This window comes from Protomyctophum bolini, assembly GCF_963924005.1.
Source record: "Protomyctophum bolini genome assembly, chromosome: 24".
Lineage (NCBI taxonomy): Eukaryota > Metazoa > Chordata > Actinopteri > Myctophiformes > Myctophidae > Protomyctophum > Protomyctophum bolini.
The window spans coordinates 19,291,083-19,314,077 of NC_137885.1; the positions used below are offsets into that span (position 1 = coordinate 19,291,083).

Genomic DNA, 22,995 nt, shown 5'->3' on the forward strand with positions numbered 1-22,995 from the left:
AATTGGCGCTGTCTAGATATGGCACCCAAGCGCCATACCAGCTTCGTCCAGCAGGGGGCACTCATTGCGTTAAGGCTTTAGACCTCATCCTAGGGGTTGGGTTGGTGGTACTGCAAGACGGGGTGTAGTTTTGTGACGTGACCAACGCCCTTGGTCACACCCTCTCTAAAGACCAGCTTGGCCCCCACCTTCAAGTACTCTGGCTGCTTGATGAATTTGAACTGCACCACCGCCTTCTCTCCCGTCCTCAGCTCGTCCGTGCTGTGCACTGCTGCCACCGTGGCGGTCTGTTTCACGTTACCGATGAAAACGGTAACCTGAAACCCCCGGCGAAACGTCTTCGCGTGGAACAGCAGCACGATCTGGGCCTCAAACAGCCAGCAGATGGTAGGGTCCATCTCCGGGCTCACCATGACCATGCCCTTGCGAAGCAGCGACCGGTCAAAGTCGCCCAGCGATAGCGTGGCGACCTGGCCAGCCCTGAGCACCCTGCACGCCAACCGGTTTCTCTGGATGCTTCTGACGGTCACCTCGTGGAACCGGCCGATGTGCGTGGGCCCCACCACCAGCCGCTCTCCCTCGCGGCAGACACCACTGAACAGAATACCTCCCACTACGGTCCCGACCTCGGGCACCGTGAAGATCTCATCCACCTGGAACTCTGTGAGCTGCTGGGTGAGTTCCTCCTGCTCCTTGCTGTTGCTGAGGGGAGGGATGACGTTGAGGAAGACTTTAAGCAGATCCAGGCACTCCCCCGACACGCTCGACACGACGAAGACGGGCACAACGTTGGGCGACTGGGCGAACTGCTGCGCCGCCGTGACGGTGTCGTCCGCGTTGCCGACGATCAGCGGCGCCTTATTGCATCCCGGCTGCTTCAGCAAGCGTGCCAGCTGCCGCAACGTGCGCTCCACTGTGGCCTGCGTGCACAGGTCCACCTTGGTGACTACCACGAAGATCGGCACATTCAGGGCCATGGCCAGCCCCAGGTGCTCCCGCGTCGTTCCGGCAATGCCGGTATTCGCAGCGATGACCAGCATCACAAAGTCCGGGCAGGAGTTGGTAAGGCCAAAGATGGTAGTGTTCAGGTACTTGTGGTGGCCCGCCAAATCGATGAACGTGATGATTTTCGAGGCGCTCTCGCAGATCTCCTCCGCCGTCCGAGACTCGCTGTAATTCACGACCTTTCCTTTGCCGTCGAAGCCGAGGATTTCAAAGCTTATGCAGGAGGTGCGTCCGGTCTGGATCTCGTGGAGATGTCTGAAAAGGTTTAGCCGTGCCTTTCCCCGTCCGTTGTCCAGCTCGCCTTGTGTCAAAACGCCCAGTAGTGTGGATTTTCCCGAGTCCATGTTGCCCAGAAGGGCAACTCGCAGGTCCAGGAACTGCTGGTCATCTGGCACCTTGCGGACGAGCACCTCGGCGGTCCTGCGAGGAGTGTCTGAGTCGTAGTCCAACTCGTGCTCCCTGAGGATGGCAATATCTGCTCCCACTTTCTCTGCCATCCTCCGGAGGGTCTGCAGTGACAATTCCATGTCTTCCTCCGATAGGCCCACGAACAGGCCGGTGTCCTCGACACCAATTTGATACACGGCTTCGCCCCCAGTGACATCACAGTGTAGGGTTAATTTGGGCCCTTTCCACAGCTTGGGCAGGGACCCTGTCCAGAGCCTCTAGAGCGGTGCCCGTTGGGCAGTGGCCTATAATTGTGTTGCACATTGGAGGAAATTATTCATTGTTATTTGTATTTAAACTGAATTTACCCCTCCTCTGGGGTATCTGCCTAGTGCCTGTGCCTACTAGGAACGATGCAAGTTGGAAATGAATTCCCCACCCAGTTATGTCTGTGTTCCTTTTATGCCCATATATGGAGTTCTTTGTCAGGCATGCCCAAATATGGAGACTATGCAGATGTCAGAATTATGTCGGAACAGGCGAGCTCCATATATGGAGATATAGGGGTGATCATGTCCAGATTCCGGGCAGAGGCTTTTATGCTCGTTCCCGAAAACCGGCTATCCGACGGACTCTACACCGGGCACTGCACTCCCTGTGGGCGTGTGGAACGTGTGTGTTGAATTTGAAGTCGGTGGGACGAACAGTTCTCGAGTTATGTGGATTTCAGACATACGTACACAAGTAGGCCATTCATGGCCAACTTGTGTGCAAACGGCAAAGCGCAGTTGGCAGCTCGACAGAGTGCATTTCTAGTTCCCTCTGCTCCTCGCGAGAACTCTGTCGCCTTCCGTTAATTGAAAAATATCAAATTGCAGACAGAAGTACGTGACAGAAAATGGAAACAATCTCTTCTAAAGTTATTAACAGCCTTTTAATTATTTAAAGGTAGGCTAAGTGATTTTCTTTGGTTAACGTTAAAAAGCTCTGTATTCAGATAGTACTATTTGTTATAGAGCAGTGGTTTTCAATCTTTTTTAGAGGTCCATTATTTATTGGGCATTTGAGCCACGGACCACCATTTGATGGGATTTAGACTCTCCCGAAACCTAGAATATGTTGTCGTCGTTGAATAAGACCTTGTCCATAATTCCATGCTGTATTGATGTTGGTACTAGGAGAGACATCAGGCAAACATTGATCATATAAATAACAATTATTCTACATTCTCTGATTGTGTAGACTTCTTGTAAATTAAGTGATCCAGATGTTTAGCAAAAATGTCACTCTTGAGAGTGTAAAATTAAATAATTTTTTGGTTACCAACTCAATCATTTAGCTGGGGACCACCTGGAACCCTGTCAAGGACCACTGGTGGTCCCTGGACCACTGGTTGAAAATGAGCTCTCGCCAGCTTTCTATTAATCAGAAGATGCATTTTCAGGTTGGGATACCAATCAGGATAAGTAACAAGTGGAATTGTAAGTGATGAGACACAGAAATGAGCATACAAAATTGGAACTGAAACACTATAAAAATCAAGCTGATAAATTGCTATACTTTCTCCTGATTGTCTGAAATTGTGTCACCTACCTGAAAATGTATTTTCTGTTTAAAGAGCTGGAGAGACAGGGAGACCCCTGTTACTGAACAAACACTATAGCAATGATTACTATCAGAATATAGTAAATTTAACCTTTTAACAAAAAACACATCACTTACTCTACCTTTTAGGAAAGTTCCTTTTCCATCTGGTAATGTAGTAGCCTGGCTAAACCCCTCCCGCCTCACCAGAAATCCCTCGCCCCTCAGGCAGAATGAAAAATCTGGCGAGGGGCAGAAGGTTTTACCCAGACTAGTAATGTACGTCCAGTAGTCTATAATTATGGAATGGCAAATCATTATCTTATAGGAGCATTTTCAACTTAAAAGGGCCTCAATAATGCTCTGCCACAATTCCAATCTACTCACTCGTCATCTCTTTGGTCCATTCAGAAACCTGCCTACCAATGACATCATTGATTCCAAGCGAATAGAAACAGCCTTTCTCTTCCTGGAAAATTAGTATGTTGAAATAGAAAACCTTGTTCTTGCATTAAGTAAAACAAAACCAATTGTCATTGGTAGGCAGGTTCCTCTGAGACACAGGGCGAGTGGACCGAAATGTTACCATCTTATAATGGAAATTATAGTGAAAATGAAGTGATCAGCCCCGATTTTCCGATCACGCGATCGGATCGGGACAACACTATAGAACAAACGCAAAACGGTGAGAAGCAATTACAAGAAGGGCTCGTGTCAATGCAACAATGTCACGCTGCCCCTCTCACAGCGCAGTGGTGCAGCCGGTGACCCATGCGGCCACCAACAGTGTGGTCCACAGTGTAGTAGTGGTAGCAGTGAGGGCGACCGCACCGGAGCGACAGAAGATCTTGTCGTGCACGTGGCGGACGACGTGCAGAACTCCGGCGTAGGCCTCCTCGCACGTGGCCCTGACCTGCTCCTCTGGCAGCTCGAAGCCGTGCTGGCCCTTGTCCCGGAGCTCGAAGCAGAACGAGAAGGGGATCCCCACGAGACGGGCCCAGTCCATGGAGAGGCCGGAATGCGGGTCTACAACAGGGTAAGCCAAAGGTGAGGTGTATATATAGGTACATATTTGAGTTAAAAACGTTTGCTGTGAAATTATATACATTCAAAGATTTGCACACGTTTTCGCGATTTTTCAAAGAGCAGATCTACAAGCTCATAGTGCCGTGCTATGAGCTTGTAGATCTGCTATTTTACAATAACTAAAGTTTAAAATAATGGTTAAAAGCCAAGGTGACAGAGATATAGTTATACAGTGGGTGCATTATTATACAGACGGATGTCAGAGTAACAACAGATGGTGCAGACCAATAATATGAAAACATAGCACATTTTATATATGTCACAGAATTAAATTCCAAGATCACCCACATAATCCTTAGTTATTTAGATGGAGAGGTGCTGTTTTCCCGAGGAGGGTTTAATAGTAAAAAATGATGATGAATAATAACAAAAATTACTTAATTTTTGCATTCTGCATGCCAGGAGCACCTCATTTAGGGAACTGTTATGACATTAAAGTGATTTAGATCAGTGGTTCCAGAACCTTTTAGCCTGTGACCCAAAATATAAATTAGACTTGTGCACAGGACCCGGTGAAAATAGCAGATCTACAAGGACTCAATGCGTCTCTTCACGTCGCGTTATGATCTTGTATTTTCACTACTTGTTAATCATTTGTTTGTTTTATTTATCGAATTTATTTCTTAGAATTTTATTTTAAAATCTTTTTTTCCCCTTTTTTTCTTTTTTTGCTATTAGGGAATGTTTTCTGAAAATGTTTAGAAATAACAATAATCAAAAACAAAATGTAGGAAACAAAAAGAATAAAGAGACCCATGTGTCCGCGACCCACACATGGGGCCTAACCCACTGTTGAGGAACCAGTGAATTCAGAACATTGCTATAGTGGTCTTCGTGTAGTTCTTCCCACAGTGGTTCTGCTCCTACTTACACAGTATGTCATGAGATATTCCCACAGTGTAGCTCGTCCCATGAACCTCCTGTATGGCATCAGCTGCAGCAAGGCCCACCTCCATCTGAGAACCCAGACATTAGTTTAACGTTCATTGTGCGGCTTCTAGTCTTCATGACCACTCAAATGCGCTTCGCAAGGTACTATACTTGAAAGATGGAGTGATTGTTGTACATTTTCTGTTTGTATGTGTCTATGGAGTTAACATCACAGACCCCCAGGTGTGGTTAGAATATTAAAATATGTCTTCCCTGTGTATTTTTGGTTTCTTCCTGAAAGGTGAAAGCCTTTGAGTCAAAAGGCCCAATCGAAATACCATCACTTTAGTGACATCATGAAATCATCCCCTCCCCTAACCCCTCCTATACTATATTATCATACAACACACAGCTGTGGGCGAGGCTTAAGTTCAGGTGGGTGGTGCTAAGGTGAAAACCAGGTATGAACTGATGGGTACATCACACCACATAAAAACATTATTTTAACCCTTTCTGTACACTTTTTTTGAAGAAAAATACATAATCGTCCTAGTATTATCATAGTACCATCATCATGGTTTTTTTTGGGGGGGGGAGATCACGGCACTCCATTTCATTCATCAACTACATGTATCCTCAATGAAGACTTTCATACACACCAGCTCATTGTGGTTGGGGGAGATGATATTGGGATGCCCGTATGGGACCAGAACCATCTGGCCGTAAGAGTGGATGGTCAGAAAACACAGAATGTCGGCCTTCCTTCTCCCGACAAATTCGGTGACGGCCTGACTCTCGGGCTCGGACAGGGGTCCGGCACCGCCGTAAACCAGAGAACAGCAGTTGCGTGACATTCCAACAGCTGTGGAAACATACCGACATTGACTGAATGTGCTGAGTAGTACACATAAAGCATAATAGCATACTGAGTACACTTGTTGAATCATCAGGACCAAAAACAAAGTATTGTTCCTGCAAGTATCACGTTCATTCTATCGATGTGGTACAGTGGTGCCCTCGCTCTGTGACCACACACTTTGTCTAGTGGTCCACAAAGTTTCATATTTTGTGTTTTGTCACTCATTATGGCCCCTCCAAGGCAATAATTATTGTCTCCACCAGGCCGAAGGCATGGGGAGAGACTCTGCCCTCTTTGTCTCTGTTTTGAACAAAAAGACAAAAAAATGCATTTTTCACACACTTTTCTACTAGGCTGAGGAATAAATCCCACCCTTTTAACATTGGCCTGTTATAGTGCCACCAGGAGGCCACAATAACCTGACCTGACCTGGTTTGTGTTAGATCTGCCCAAACACGGCTGGATTTGGACGGCTGCACATTTTGCTAGACCCAACACATCCATGGATGTTGTAGAAGAACACTCACTCCCCCATAAGGCATCAAAGTTGCGGTTTAGATCAGTGCCACCGTCACCAAAACAGACACAGTCCTTGGGTCCAGGTGATCTGGACTTCCTCCAGAGTCGAGTCTGCAGAAGTCAAAATGGTTCAATCAATTCGAAAACATTCAGTCAATCATTCACTTTATATGTAAAGCATTTCCTATTTCATGTTTTCACCTTTTGCCTAGTATATGAAAGTATTCTTGAATGATAAAAGTGAAACACGTGATGCAAAATAATTTATTCCACGCTGAAGATTGTAATTCATACACTGCCAACTCCTGGCCTCTGACAAAGCCTTTCTTCTCTCATCTCCAGCGGGAAATTTAGCACCTGAACAAGACCAAAATGCATCTTATCTTTTTACAGGCTGCCTAGGACACCATAAAAGTAAATCATAAACAAGAGTTAACTGCCAAAACAATGGAAGCATCTGATGCAATTCAGAAAGTTATTAAGTACATTTTAAACAGGGAGTTTTGGTGAGGCTTATTTTCATCATCCCAAATTCATCTCTCACAAAAATCTATAAAATCATTTGATTAATAATTCATTTAAACCTTTTAACCACTCAAATGCCCTTTACAATGCTCTTCACTCGTTGTTCACTTCAAGCGGTGTTCCGCCACAATGGCGGAACAAATGGCAGAACACCGTTAGACATAACGTGCTACAATGCGGTTCATATTCACACACCGACGGCGGAGGGAACCATGCAGGCACCAACCTGCTCATCAGGAGCAGCTAGGGGTTCAGAGTCTTGCTCAAGGACACTTCAACACATAGCCAGTAGGCCCCGGCCGGGATTGAACTGGGAACCTTCTGACCCCCAGGCGCTATACCTCCTGAGCCAGTGCCATCCCAGAAGAGAAGACGCTAAATGCCAGTGAATCTACTGTACGTAAACTAAAAAGATTCGCCAAAGGACACTAATGTTCACTGAATAATATTTTCTTGGCACTCAGACAGTACTTTCTATAATTATGAACACTATAGTTTTTCCATTACTGCACCTCCTGTAAGCATCAGACCAAGGTTTTGGATTTTTCATTATAGTTTAGTTTTTGTTAGTTTTGAAGGGGGAAATAATGTAATTCAGTTACTTTTAATTCGCTTTTAGAGCGGGTTTGCTAGTTTTTACTAGTTTGTATTTTTGTAACAACGCTTTATTAGTTCTCGTGTTAGTTTTAGGGGTTTAGGGTTCTTTGGGTTATTTGTCAGGTGCTGGTTTCAAAAAGCCTATTGTGTAATAAAAATTCAACAAAAGATACCATTTGTCACTGCTGGTAGGGCATTTTGCCTATAATTTCAGTATGTTTTAGTTAACCTTGCATCAGACACTGGTACTCACTGTGTTATCCGTCCATGAGTAGATGTATCCATCCACGTTCAGCACAGGGGTCACGTAGAAGTCCACGTTCTTCATCATCTCCCTCATCTTTGGGTCTGTTTTGTTGTATGCCTCGAGGATCTGATGGCGGGTGAGTTGAACATGCACTCTTGTGAACACAAATTAGATGCATACATTCTGCCCTATATTCACAGTTTATTTACACACACCCATATACACACATAGACAGTACACACACCTCTCTGACAAAATACTGACAGAACGCCGGGGCGATCCATTCTCTAGCGTGGATTCCACAGTCCATCCAGATAGCTTTCTTTGCCACTCCACTAGTTCTTTCGCCAATCTATGAAACAGATTTCGGAGTTGACTCAAGAAAGCTAATGTTTTGAAGCAATATATAGGTATGTCGTATGAGCAGTGTTGGGCAGTAACAAGTTACTAGTAATATATTACTGTAATATTATTTTAGCCAGTAACGAGTAAGGTATTATTCTGCCAAAACAGTAATATTATACCATATTACTTTGTAAAAATAGCACATATTACTGAGCATTACGGTTTGAAAACATTTCATTTAAAAGGTCAAGAGAGATTGTTGAATTATTGTATAGTCTTTTAGTCTGATTGGTGACTCTTCTTCTTATAATTAGTAATTGGATTCAGTTATAAAATAAGCTAAACAGATTGTGTTGTGTAATATAAGTAATTACTCTTGATTCCAAGTAATAAGTAATATAATATTACCTTTTAAGGATAAATATGTAATAAGTAACATATTACTCTCTTAATATTGCCCAACACTATATGAGAGGGAGATGGATTACTTTGAGAAGGCTAATGGTTCTGTTTTCAAACGTCTTGCCATAAGCCACTGTGGACACGAGTGAAGGGTGATCCCTGACAATCTGCTCCATCCATGAGGTGATCTGTGGGGAGGAACAGAGCAACAAGGTGTGTGTGTGTGTGTGTGTGTGTGTGTGTGTGTGTGTGTGTGTGTGTGTGTGTGTGTGTGTGTGTGTGTGTGTGTGTGTGTGTGTGTGTGTGTGTGTGTGTGTGTGTGTGTGTGTGTGTGTGTGTGTGTGTGTGTGTGTGTGTGTGCCAAAACAAGCTTACATGGTGCACACAATATGTGTACTTACCTCTGTCATTGGATGGTATTTGTAGTAGTCATGTTCCATTCTGTGAAAATACACACATGCACACACACACACACACACACACACACACACACACACACACACACACAGCATGTTATTTTACTTATGGCATTTTCTACCTCTATGTATTCTTGTCCAGTGAGAAAAATACTTACCGGTATGTTAGAAATTATATTATTTTAACAAACATAGTAAGAAAGCCTATACTAATTAATCACTTATTGCAAAGTAAAATCAACAATCAATCGATCTATTGCAGGGAACATAGGGATGACCCCTGAGCCCTAACTGTTGCTATAAAAATAGATGTTCATGGTATAACTACTGAGTGTGTATGTAATCAAATGTTACAGGTATATACATTTTATTTTGTTATTGTGTGCAGGCATAGCTCAATTGTAATGCAACAAATTCTATAGCAATTTATTGTGCAGAGCAGAACACACTATACTCTATATAAAACTGACCAGTGTTTAAACCCAGGAGAACTCTGCTATCTCCACTCCAGACTCACCGCTCCTCCGTTGCTGCCCCAATCTGAGACAGCAGCATCAGAAAAGCAAATCCCACAGAGCGAAGCATTGTCACCTGTTCTTCCTTTTTAGAAAATAAATACACTGAGTGCATGGCACAATGGAGATCTTTTTTAATAGTCTCTTTGGATCTGATAACGACAGACCTTTGTCTAACAGAATAGTGGGCCTCCTCGGAGTTAAGCAAGGTCCCGTGATCTAATCTGATTGTTGCCTGGTTAATGTTTAATGCATGTTTCCTCTTTTGTCGATCATCATCAGCTGTCCAGCTTTAATGTTGTGCAGCCACACCCTTGTCTCAGGTCCCCCACGTAGCCTACAAAGAGTTTTGTAATAATCCAAATTTACAAAGTAACTGTATTTGACACACACTGTCAAATACATGTAGTGGAGTAAAAGTAAAGCAAGTATTGGAAGTTGGAAATACTCAACTAAAGTTACTTTACACCACTACTATGTTGTACTATGTCTCAACCCATCTCTCCTCTTTTGCAGTATATATTTGACAAGGACATTGGTATTGCAGCATAAATCCACTTCCTAGCAACATTGATCTCATGTCTGACTTTCTATTTCTTCGCTATAAAAATGCAATCCATGTCTGACTTTCTCACAGGGTAGTTAAGATTCTTGATAGGATTTGTCCTGTCTTCTAGTGTTGTTTAAAGATGTACCCACTCAATACAGAGCAAAGAAAATGGATAACTCTACTCTTTGTGAATTATTGTTCTTGTCTTGACCTCGTTCTCTGGTTTGATTCCCCCTGACTCTGTCTTTCCAGGTTCCCCATAATGAGAGTCTTATGCCAGTGGTTCTCAATCTCAAATGTTGTCATGTCAAGGAGCCCCAAATTGACACTTATTACCACAGACCCCCATTTGAAAGTTATGCCAGGGAGTCAGGGACACCCATAAGAGAAGACTTTTACGGCTCTAGCAGTGATTCTCAACCATTTTAATTGTATGGACCGGAGTTATTAGGCTATTATTATTATTAGGACCCCCATTTAATGGCATTTCAATCTCTGGGACACCAATTTATAATATGTTTGTTATTAAAATAAATGTTAATTTAACTCTGAGAATGTACAAATGGAACCCAATGGATTCCAAAAGTAGACTGATATTTATGTTTGAACAATAAACTTTAAAAGTGTGCCGAGGTGAACAGAAGGTGGCGCTAATGCTGGATGTCAGCCGCAGTGTTAAAAAACAAACGAGAAGGAGCTGGTTGTGGGCGTGTTGACTGTTGAGTGCGCGCGCAGCGGTGGAGGAGACAGCAGGCTGCAGGACAAAAGCGTGTGTTGGTGTTCATGACAATCATTTAAAAAACAACACAAACTATTACCACGTATTAAAATAACTCTTCAGCACATCCATGGTTCAAACAAACATGCTGCGGGCGTTGTGTCGAACCAGCGGGGCACTTCATCTTCTGAAGGTACTACCGGTACTTTCTCTTTGACTTGCTAACGCTTTACTATGCCGGCTAGCTTCCCATGCTAACGTGGGCTAACTTACTTAACGTTTATGTCTGTGACAGTTTGTTCTAAACTCATTTCATTCACAGGAGTGATATTATATGGTCGTTACATGATACTCGTGTGTTCACCAAGTGTTGACCCTGTGTCTACTAAGGAAAGGCTCGTGTATTTAGGTTTTAATGCACTTGCATCAACCACGACCTTCTGATGTTGTAAAGTGTCATCATTCATTCTGCATGCTGAAACACACTGGTAAGTGGTAACCTAGCAGGGCTAGCAAGTGCCTTTTAAAAAGCTCCAAGCTCCAAGTTACATCCCTAACCAAATGGGTAAAAAACTAAATAAGCATATGACTCTGCTTTTAATAAAGACCAACAATTGGAGAACAAATGTGTGGTTTTAAACTCTATTTGATGTATTTTTGGGGGGACTGAAAAGGATTTGTTTACATGAGTGTTTTGTAAATATTGGGCTTTGGGTGTGAAAGAGACTTATAGTTTGATTTATGATGAAGTTCCAGAATGCATATTTTGTACAAGAACTTAACACAAGCTGTCACACTGCAGTGTCAGTGTTCAGTCAGTGAGTCACTTTGGTAGCACTTTAGTTGCTATGCATCTCATGTCTAATGCTTTATAAACATATTGTGCATTATAATCTAAAATTGTATAATTACAGTTATTTAAGTAATAAGTACTACTACTCATCATAATTCCCCATTATTAAACATTGTATAATGACTTCAAGGTCAAGGTCTGTCTTTAATTGTTTTGATTCATTGAAAATGGAGGACCCATAATGTAAACGAGGCTTAATGCTTTTTCTGGTTTTATCCTCTTAGCAGATTTTGTATTGACCTGTACCTTCCTTGAACTGCACCCAAACTTGCAAACTTAATACAATTTTCAATCAAAGTATCATAATCGTAATACTTCATATTTTCTGATCACTCACAGATCTTTTATGCACCCACTGGCAAAATCATAAATCCGGGCCCCTTCTAGACCTAGACCACTGACCAACCCTGAATTCTACTTTTACTATAAATAAATTGAACTTGCATAAGTTACAATTTTACAAATCCAAATATTGTCACTTTTGATGGTCTGTCTCTCCTCAGCATTCCCAGCGGACCGTGCCCAGGTTTGGGGTGACAGCAGCCCAACAGAGATTGGCTTCCTCACTGCCCATGAACACCGTCGTCATGTTTGTGCCACAGCAGGAGGCCTGGGTAGTGGAGAGGATGGGGCGCTTTGATCGCATCTTAGAGCCGGTATTGTCCTTGTATTACAACTACCTTTAACCATTAAGATCTGAGGACTTACAAATGTCTTCTAAATCATGAGTTTTCTGAAAACTATTTCTATATGAGTGGTTCTCAAATTATATGTAATAGGCTGCCAACCCCCAATCTGAAAATAAGTTGTTCCAGGGGTAACAAGACAACTCACCCCGTTTCTGTTTTCCTCCAAGAATTGTCCCCAGTGAGGGGTTGGAGAGGCTGGACAGCAGACGGCTGGACTTTGATTTTTTCTAACTATAAACTTTCATGACAGCAGACAGCCTAAGTACAAATATAATTTATAAAAAGCTACTACAGTGAAGTCTTTTCACAGAAGTTGTTGTAGGATATGTGGGGATTATCTGACGAGGTACCATTTGAGTGGGCAAAACCTTACATATACTAAATTGTTTATAGGGTCAATATAAGTAAAATAATATAGCCTTTCCACAGGAGTATCTTTTTATATATTTCCAAAAAGAATACAAACGGGTGCAGAAATTATAATGAAAATGAAAGAGGGAGGGAAAACAACTGTGGGTGTGAGATTGTGAATTGGTTTAATCGATGATGACCAGACAAGAAGAATCACTGGGTTCTTAACTTCTTATGATTTAAGTGATGAATGAATGAATCCTTTTTTACTTCCTGACTGCAGGGATTGAACTTCCTCATTCCCATATTGGACCGTATTCGTTACGTGCAGAGTCTTAAAGAGATTGTCATAGACGTCCCAGAACAGTCGGCTGTATCGCTAGGTGAGTAACGTCATTTCATTGATCGTCACATTATGTGAAGAAGCATGGAGGAAAAATGTATTGTGAAGAAAAATTCTCGGACGGATTTGAGTGTTATCAACAGTCCAGTAGTACTAGGTACAGTACTTATCAAGCCCATTTAATGGAGCCAGTATAGGCTCTACTGAAGCGGAGACGTTCTTGTTGTCGTCAGCCATTGTCTGATGTCACGTTGTCTGACTATTGCTAAACCTAACCCTAACCTCAGTCTTAACCGGACACGTACAGTAAGTAGTTTCATGCGCTTCGGCGGCAGTAATTATTTTCATAATCGTAGCCAGTCGGCTCCATCATAGATATTTAAAAAATAGAGATGCCTCATTGGTCGCTGCACTTTCGTTGGAGGAAGTCAAGCGGAATCTCGGAAGGCAAGTGCTGCTGGGAAAGAGGGAGTCACGCCTCTGATCAAAGTTTTTTTGTTACTTTTTCACACATGAAAATATTATATAAAAATTTTCGAACATTTACTATATACATAGACATAATAGAATAATAGAAGTATGCAAAGAAGTAATAATACAATTAAAATAAAATATATAAATATATATATAAAATAATAATAATAAAATAAAATAAAACAATTACAGTAGGGTCAGTGTAACAGGTTAAGGATTGTTGATGTCAGCCGCGTTCATCCTCTCAATGTATGTTAAAAAAGGTTGCCAAATGGTGTAGAATTTTAAGGCACCGGCGTACCCTCTTGTGGAGTAGCGAATCTGTCAGATGATGTAAAACATCATTAACCCAAGATTTAAAGGTTGGTGGTATTTTCTCCTTCCATTTAAATAGTATTTGCCGCCTAGCCAAAAGAGATGCGAAGGCTATCATATTCTTGTTTTGCCGGCTAAGATGTAGATCTTGGGAAATAGCTCCAAACACTGCAATAGTGGCAGAGGGTTCTATGGGCACTTCTAATACATATGAAAATATTTTAAATATTGATTGCCAAAATGTATTTATCTTTGGGCAAAACCAAAAAGCATGTGCAAGGGTAGCTTGATCTTGATTGCAACGATCACATATAGGGTCCATGGTAGGAATGAACTTAGATAGTTTTACTTTGGACCAGTGGAGGCGATGTGTAACCTTAAACTGAATAATAGTATGCCTTATACAGATTGAAGAGGAGTGTATCCTATCCAGCGCTTCCTTCCAAACATCATCAGAAATTTCTGTCCCCAGGTCTCCCTCCCATTTATTCTTTAGTGAGGTAAGTGGTTCCAGGTCAAATGAGTTTAATAAGGAGTAAACTAGCCCAATCACCCCTTTAGAATGTGGATTGAGCTTTAGAATTGAGTCTAAGAGGGAGTCTGGTGGTTGTGATGGGAAATCCGTAATAGATGATGTTACAAAATTACGAAGCTGCAAAAATCGGAAAAAGTGAGAGTGGGGGATATCAAATTTCAACCGTATCTGGTCAAACGCCTTCGATGAAAAGATGGAGTCACGCCTCTGATTGGCCCACCGAACGTCCCCTTCCGTTCTTCCATTTTGCTTCCACTATGCTTCGCAAGGAATCTCGGAAAAGCTTGCCAATGCAATCCAATCACGCATTGCCATTGCCTTCCGTTGAGATACAGACGCCCCAGAGCCGGAAGAGGCGTCTACCTTTATGTCTATGGGCTCTATTGCATGGTCTTCATGAGTAACCTACTGATGATTATGGGTTGGTGGCATTCAAAGCGGGTGAAAAAAGAGGCTACAGTCGATACAGATTGGATAACACAACGTTTTATTCATTTTCATTAAATAAAATAAGTCCTGGTTTAATGTTTGTAGAAATAATACATTGTTGTTCATTTCAAGATTTTGTGTATGCATAATGTCATTGATGTACTCGTCTAATTAATCTCTGCTGTCAGGAAGAAACCACCTAACTCCAAAATGTTCATTTTTCAGGAAATTAAGAAAACCTTATATTTTGAAAACTAAGCAATACTGCCTCATCAAAGTTGGTGTTGTGACTTTATATATTGTCAATTACTTGCATGAAAGGAGGAGAGGTGCTAGAGCAGACAGTTTGAAGGTCCAATGGAGTTTGTCCGAAGCACTTTAAAAAAATGAAATTTTAATGTTTTTTTGTGGCTTTCGCCTTTATTTTATATTTTTTATGGAGGGACAGACAGTAAGTAGGCTGACAGGAAATGGGTTGCTAGCCAAGGTGCCTGGACCACTGAGCCATGGCCCAGGCCCAAAGCACTTTTTACTACTTTCTATTGGTTCAATTATTATTATTATTATTATTTTTAAATCAACACACAGATGTAAAGGGTGTTCAATAGCACTTATTTATGCAAAACAAATGCAGTTAGGTGGTTTCCTCCCGACAGCAACGAAATGCACATGCTGGACACCCGTTTCCTCTCAGAATTGTTTTCTTGTTCAGATAAAGGTAGGTTGACTTTGTGAATGTCCTCAATTAAATAAATGGGCAATTAATGGTGTTTCATTTGTGTTTCACACAGATAATGTGACACTACAGATTGACGGAGTCCTCTATCTGAGGATTTTGGATCCACATAAAGTATGTTTCTCTTTTATCAATCTCTGGTTATTGTATATTGTTGTGAGATCTGGGTTTTACAATACAGTACACATATATCAATATATAAAATAAACATATCGCATATAAATTATATACATATCCAATTTGGAAAAGGTTTTGATGGCTGATGTCTTTGGGGGATATCAAATACAACATTCATTTGATAATTTATTTCAAAACAAATGTTACTTCAGAGCATAATTATTACCAATTTACACGTGCTGGGCCAATAAGGCATGATATTCATAACTTGAAAAGAAAAGCATAACACTGTGTGTGTGTGTGTGTGTGTGTGTGTGTGTTTTAAATGGCAGCATATTTAGAAGTACACATCCTAGCAACTGAGGATTGTTTTGATGTTTTGTTTTTTTAGGCAAGTTATGGCGTAGAGGATCCAGAATATGCCGTCACACAGCTTGCACAGACCACCATGCGTTCAGAGCTCGGAAAACTCACCCTGGACAAAGTATTCAGGGTAAGAAAGAATCTACATGAGCAAGGCTGCTAAAAAAAAATGCATGCAGAAACTGACTTTGTGTTAATTCAGTTTGAATGAGACAGTGTGAGAGTAACATTTGACTCGGGGAGGGACACATGTTGAGATTCCTTTCTTATGTCTCTTACATGTGGTATTACTGCAGTACCAGATACTGCCACAGAGTGGTGCTTTTGTTATAAAGTTCACACAGTGACATTATCATTCTCCTCAGTAATAATAATCGCTCACATTTATATAGCGCTTTTCTAAATACCCAAATCACTTAATGAATGAGTTGGTACATGTGATGCTGTTATTTATAACTTAACTAGTGAATAAAGTGCCATGGAGTCCTGTCATTGCATGGTCAGCATGAATGGGTATTGCAAAATAAACGTAATGTGGAAATGTCCATTCTTGGTCTGTCAATTCTTGTGGCAGGTCATCTATCCTGCTTGTAGGCCACATCTAGGGCTGTCACGACTACACATTTAGGTTGACGATTAATTGTCACTCAAATAATTGTGATTAACGATGTTAAGAAATGAATTACATTTATTTTTGGCTTTTAGGATTTGTAATAAAAAAAAGGGAAGATATGACAAATAACTGAAATATAACAAGTAATTACTGGCATTTTTATAAATATTATAAAAATAGCTGATCTACAAGCTTAGACCACGTCACAACACACATTGTAAGCTTGTAGATCTGCTATTTCATTTCTGCTTTTCTTTCAACATGGAAATGATTATGACAAAATAATTGCCATTATCTCAAATGACTGCGATTAAACGATCATGTAATAAATTGTGACAGGCCCAGCCACATGGCCTCTACAGCTGCACCATCATACTGTGTAATAGCATACAGCCTAGACTACAAAAACAAATCAATGAATAAAACATTTTGGTAATAATAAATGGTGACCGACCGTATATGGATCTAGTCAGTGTGACAAGTACATAAAGTGTTGTTTATGTTTCAAATTGCAACAAACGAAGAGGTTGGAGCGCACACCAATAGTGGGGAGGTGCTGACCACGGGAGACAACTTGTAAAGGAAGGAGAGGTTGCACAGCTCGGATGCAAAAAACACTTTTATTGAAACGCCCAACGTTTCTGCAAAACAATATGCCTTCTTCAGGGTATGACAAGGCATGTAGGACTGCTCACATTTATAGAGATTGGGACAAAGTTGCACTCATCTGGGTCATCCTTTGTCCCAATCGCTATAAATGTGAGTAGCCCTGCTTGCCTTGTCCCTGAAGAAGGCATATTGTTTTGCCGAAACGTTTTTGCATCGTGACTGCGAGCTGTGTGACCTCTCCTTCCTTTATATGTTTCAAATTGCAACATGCACTTGTCACTTGAACTGTTTTTCTCTTTTTCAAACGTATTATTAATATTTATCTCAAGGAAAGGGAGAACCTCAACTCCCAGATAGTCCACTGCATCAATGAGGCCGCCCATGACTGGGGGATCCGCTGCCTCCGTTACGAAATCAAAGACATCCAGGTTCCGCCTCGCGTCAAAGAGTCCATGCAGATGCAGGTAAGACTCATTCAAATTAATAAAATTAATTGACTAATTAAGAATGTTCACAGAGCAAACTGCAAAGGAAGACACTTTGGGTGATGTTAATACTGTGTAATTATGTACTTTGTCCAGCAGAGTGTGCTCTGTCTCCATTTTTGCAATCTCTGCATTATCCATGTATGACAGTTGAGCAGACAGTCCTGCTTGTTTGTGCAGAATACTTATGTTTTAAGAAGGAATAACCCTCATTTATTTCAATAATATACACACATGCATACTGAAAATTACGTATAGCTATATAACATTATGTATAACTCTTATAGTATATTTACAGAACTGACTAAGGTCCCAGGAACGAAAGTTTGCTCATTTTGAGAACGGAGCACTTTATCATGAGCGTATAAAAAAAATAAATATATATATATATATATATATATATATATATATTTAAGTCTCAGACTAAGGAGTCTTCCTTAATTTATCTTTTAAATCTTTTAATTTGTCTTTTTCTGCCAGTTTTGATTATTGTTTTAGAGACCACCGCATTTACAGTTAACTTGAAACAAATGACGAAGAAAGGCCCAACAGTTTCTGTTCTTTAGTTTTTAACTCGTATAATACATAATCGGCACTTCTCCGACTGTATTTAATACATTCATTAGTTCTACAATCTGCTTTGAAGCACTGACACGAGTGCTAGTGGCGAACTGCCTTCTGCATGTCTCGTGCCGTCATTCATCCATTGTATGCACAATTATGCAATGTTGCTAGCTGCCACAAATTCTATATTACCACCAGTCCAGTAAGACGTGCTGAGAGCGAGAAGTGCACACATCCGCCTGGGTGACAGCAGATTGCTGGGCTGGCGCTTTGGCATGGGGGGGGGGTCAGATCAACATATCAAATGACTTCTGTACTGGCCATGTATGGAGCGCGTCTTGAGTGTACAGGGTTTGATGAGGTCTGATCAACAATGGAATGTCAGAACAGGTCCACTCCATATACAGAGATCTAAGGGTGGCCCATAGATGGTGGTGTGACATCACATCAGAAAGGCACCTTGGCCGGTAGTCCGAGTCTGGCAGTGTGCCGCGGGTTCGACTCCCGATCCCGACGGCTTTTACTGCATGTCGGTCCCCCCATCTCTCTCCCCCTGTCAGCCTACTGTCTGTCCCTCTATAAAAAATATAGACTAAAGGCGGAAAAAACCAACATTAGAAAGGTTTTTCAGACGTTCTCTGTATTTCTCTTTAGGTGGAGGCCGAGCGCAGGAAGAGAGCCACAGTCCTGGAGTCTGAAGGGACCAGGGAGGCACACATCAACGTGGCCGAGGGCTACAAGCAGGCTCAGATCCTGGCCTCCGAGGGAGAGAAGGCTGAGCAGATCAACAGAGCATCCGGTAGGCACATCCATCTGATCACTGATGCACTAATGCACTGATGATCGACAACAAGATGACTCAATTTCTCCCAGATTTCCGTCGATGGTTATTTCCTTTTCCATTGTACTTGTCTTCATTGTCACAGTAATGTATTTAATTTTTTTAAAGTTTAAGCCAGATTACAACTTGTCCAAAATGCGGCAGCCAGAGTTTTAACTAAAACTAAGATGCAAGAACATTGTAGCGGTTTGTTTGGGCGAGCTCGCGTCGGGGTGCCAGTCAGAGACCCAGTCTGACAAATGAGGTAAAATAATAACAGCCCCAACCACCGTACAACGGATAGACAAATGAATATATCAACCACTGGAACAAACGGTAGACACACAATAATACCATACAGAATCATAAAGGAAACACGCACAGACAGAGGACTTCATTTACCAGTGAGCGGTGTATTGTATGTTCAACAGTGAAACCAAACCCAAAATCAAATAATAAATGTTCAAATGTTTTCTTGAAGACAATGTTCAGTTCCCACGTCACTCAAGTGTGAACCAATATGACGCACAAATAATGTTCAGGCACGCAACACCAGTTATCAGACAGTTTAAGGAATGTTCGTTCCCCCAAACAAATAAAAGAACAAGTCAGTCAGAACGTCAGACAGTCACGGTCAGAGCGCTGTGGAATCCCTTACTGACAGTTGATGACGGTTAGCGTTTCCTCATCGAACCATCCGGGATGATCCACACAGTGTTGTCAGCGGAAACCGGGCGTCGGACGAGCAGCCACGCTCCGTCGGGGAAATTACTAACACTCACTTCTTGGATGGTGTGGTATTGACTAGTCCCACAGCGGGCTACAAACTACGGACTGTTTGTCTCTCACAAGCCAGAGGTAGATTACACACGGACACGACCAGCGGACAGCCGAGTTGACAGCTGTCAGTGTCAACAGCAAACTTGTCGAAGCCCGCTCCCGTTCCGTCCATTCATTCTCGTAGCGCAGGGGCAGGTGACGTAGGAGAGTGTTAAACTGAGAGTGTTTAGGATTGATTTTAAATTATTGTACTTATTTATAAAGCTCTCAGTGGTCTCGTACCTTCCTACCTACATGACTGCCAGCCTAGATGACTGCCAGCCTAGATACGGTATGTCCCAAACGCTACCCTCAGGTCCTCCACTGCTGGCCTGCTCGATGTCCCTAAAAGAAATGGCAACTAAAAAACGCGTGAAGCAGCTTTCTGCTTCTACGGGCTGGAGTCGTGAAACAAACTCCCACTATACCTTCGACAGACAGCCTATGTAGACCTTTTTAAAGCATGGCTACATACCTACTTCTACACTCTTGCTTTTAGTTGAGCTTTTAAAATAGTTGTTATTCATGTCCTCACTGTATTGCATTGCTACTATTATTTTAATGTTTTACGCCTTTTCTTTTTTTTCTCCATTGCTCTGTAAAGCTCTATGAGCTGCATTTAATGTCATGAAAGGTGCTATACAAATAACGTTTATTATTATTATTATTATTATTACTACTTAAACATCTTGTCTCCTCTGAGCTATGCGAGGTCATAGTTTGTGACGTCCAGCTCTCATTGTGCTGTTCTCAAGGTGAAGCCCAGGCTATGCTAGCCAAAGCAGAGGCCAAGTCCAAGGCCATTCGTCTCCTGTCAGATGCTCTAGCCGAACAGGTACAATGAACTAGTGTTGATTTTGACGTTTTAGTCGTAGTCTTTTGAATAAAATTGAGACACATTTTGGTCGTCTGAAATGTTAGTTTTAGTCGACTAAATGTAGAGTTGATTTAATCGACTAAAATGTATTTTGGTGGACCTTGATGACGAAATAAATACTACAGTGAACAAGGCAGTTTCATATACACTGAACAGTATATATATGTTTTGTAATCTGGAGATCTTGTGATTTTTCTTTTTGTTACAGAATGGAAACGCAGCAGCCTCCCTCAGCGTGGCGGAACAGTACGTCACTGCGTTCTCGAAACTGGCCAAAGAGTCCAACACAATCCTTCTGCCTACCAACACTGGTGACATAAGTGGAATGGTCACACAGGTATGTGTGTGACGACACAATATTATCTTTCATAAATGTAAATGATTCTTGGTTCAAATGTCTCATGTCACATATTGGCTATACAGACTTAGGCTGGTCAAAACAAGCAGCGATCAATAGAGAATTTAATGACCAGCAGTGGTTCCCTATGGAGACACAGTCTCCTTTGTGTCTCCTTAGGGAACCACTGCTGGTCATCACATTATTGGCTTAGGAATGCGACAACAAATATATATCCATGAATTCAAGTCTCCATGGGGTGAATAATCCATAGAAAAAGGATCGGATGGGTGAACCAATGGGATCCACCGCCGTGTTTTCGCCGCCACCCGCCCCTTTAGACCAGAAATCACACTATTACTATATAGTTTGTGTCACATTCCGTGTTATCTTTAACCCATTTTGACCTGGGAACGATTCTGCAAATGTCTTCTAAATCCTGACTGTTTTCTTGAGAAAGCTATGTTTTTCTATGTCAGTCGTTCTCAAACACTTTCATGTTACTTTTCACGATTCTTCAAAAATAGCAGACCTACAACCTCGCGAGTGGCGCGCTATGAGCTTGTAGATCTGCTATTTTTCAATAGCTAAAGCATTACATAATGCAACACCAAAAGGGGTTCCCGCCACCAAAATGCGTTAAATGACTACTCCAACTCACCAAATTAGAGTCCATGTATCTATGTTCGACAATTCAGTGCTGAATCAGGCGGATTATGAATCAGATTGTGACCTCCCGTCTTGCTCTTCTGCCCTCAGGCTATGACCATTTATAGCACACTAGCCAAGCAGAGCCCGCCAAAGGCAGAGATCTCACCACCAAGCACAGCAAAGCAGACAAGCCAAGAATCCACATCAACCCAGTAGTGGAGCTTAGGACATTTATATAGTTTGTTGCACGACCGCGTTGTTCTGTAAAAAAATATATAATTGGGCTGTCGTTTGCAAATAGGCAATGGAAGACTGGTTCCAGTCTGCACAACTGGGGGTATCTACATTTTGTTTGTCATCGTCGACATAGTTATGAGTGTTGACCCCTGAAGTGCTACTACACACGTTACAATTTAAATGGATATTTCACTTACTAAAAAACATTCACTCATTTTATCATCTACTCAGGCTTTTGTGAACACCCCAGACAGTTTTTAAGTTGCTCAATTCAGTATTTTTTATTCTGGATTTTTTTATGCATCCTTTATTCTTTTCATTTTCCAAAATAAATATTAAAAATAAATGAAAAAAGGTAATTGAAAAAAGAACACGGGCACCTCACATTACCAGAAAAAATTTCGATGAATCTAACGTGGTTAAAATTGAGTTTGAAATTACAATGGTTTGTGGCAGGGCAGCTAAATTGAATATCAAATATCTAAATACTAAATCAAGCAACTTAAAAACGGTCAGGGGTGTTCACATAAGCCTGAGTAGACGATGAAATTACTAAAAGTCTTTGTGAAAGTGAAAGAAATCCCTTTAACTGTTGTGCTGTTCACTATCCTTGTTCACTTGGTGCAGCAACAGTTCCAAAAATACTACAAATTATTTTATAATAACTGCCATTCCAAATGAAGAAAACCACTTAGTATACAGCGTGCCTCACTACTCGGTGTAAGTAAAAGCAGTTTTTTGTTTTGTTTTCCTCTTTTTGGATATAAAGCATTGTGAATAAAAATATATGGGCATTATGTGCCAATGTAAAAGTGCAAACCTGATTCCTTGATTTCAAAGCGTTTGTTCATCGTTTAAACTTTTCATTACATATTTTCAGTACACACTGACACTACACATGTTTACTCCTCATGCTTTTATTTACATGAGTCAAAATGCAGTGTTGATACTCACTAGTGGAGCAACAGAGCTAAAACACTGATTTACTAGATCTTTTAACACAAATTGTAGAGTTTCCCCTGTTAAATGGACACTTTGACCTGACCGGTCATATTAAACACATTGCTGGCCAGCAGGCCTGGAATTCAACCTGGGGTGGGCAACTGGGGACTCTTGCCCCTTATTACAATGGTGCTTCAAACTGGTGGAAGTG

General features: G+C 41.5%; 3 protein-coding genes across 3 annotated transcripts; 1 reads left to right on the forward strand and 2 right to left on the reverse strand.

Moving 5' to 3' along the window:
* Positions 1-89: 89 nt before the first annotated feature.
* Positions 90-3,370, reverse strand: LOC308311806 (GTP-binding protein 2-like; the record flags this gene model as incomplete). The annotated part of the gene is made up of 3 exons (XM_080758583.1): positions 90-1,670; positions 3,184-3,269; positions 3,364-3,370. 3 exons carry the CDS (start codon positions 3,368-3,370, stop codon positions 90-92), a joined length of 1,674 nt encoding a protein of 557 aa, XP_080614709.1.
* Positions 3,371-3,718: 348 nt separating this feature from the next.
* LOC308311807 (carboxypeptidase O-like) lies at positions 3,719-8,866 on the reverse strand (the record flags this gene model as incomplete). The annotated part of the gene is made up of 8 exons (XM_080758584.1): positions 3,719-4,002; positions 4,934-5,018; positions 5,592-5,794; positions 6,319-6,421; positions 7,686-7,805; positions 7,924-8,031; positions 8,513-8,614; positions 8,828-8,866. The coding sequence occupies 8 exons, from the start codon at positions 8,864-8,866 to the stop codon at positions 3,719-3,721; spliced, it is 1,044 nt and encodes a 347-aa protein (XP_080614710.1).
* Positions 8,867-10,636: 1,770 nt separating this feature from the next.
* stoml2 (stomatin (EPB72)-like 2) lies at positions 10,637-22,654 on the forward strand. The gene is made up of 10 exons (XM_080758186.1): positions 10,637-10,818; positions 11,982-12,134; positions 12,802-12,901; positions 15,406-15,464; positions 15,859-15,960; positions 17,382-17,516; positions 18,756-18,900; positions 20,496-20,575; positions 20,826-20,954; positions 21,714-22,654. The coding sequence occupies exons 1-10, from the start codon at positions 10,756-10,758 to the stop codon at positions 21,819-21,821; spliced, it is 1,074 nt and encodes a 357-aa protein (XP_080614312.1). The 5' UTR covers positions 10,637-10,755; the 3' UTR covers positions 21,822-22,654.
* Positions 22,655-22,995: the final 341 nt, after the last annotated feature.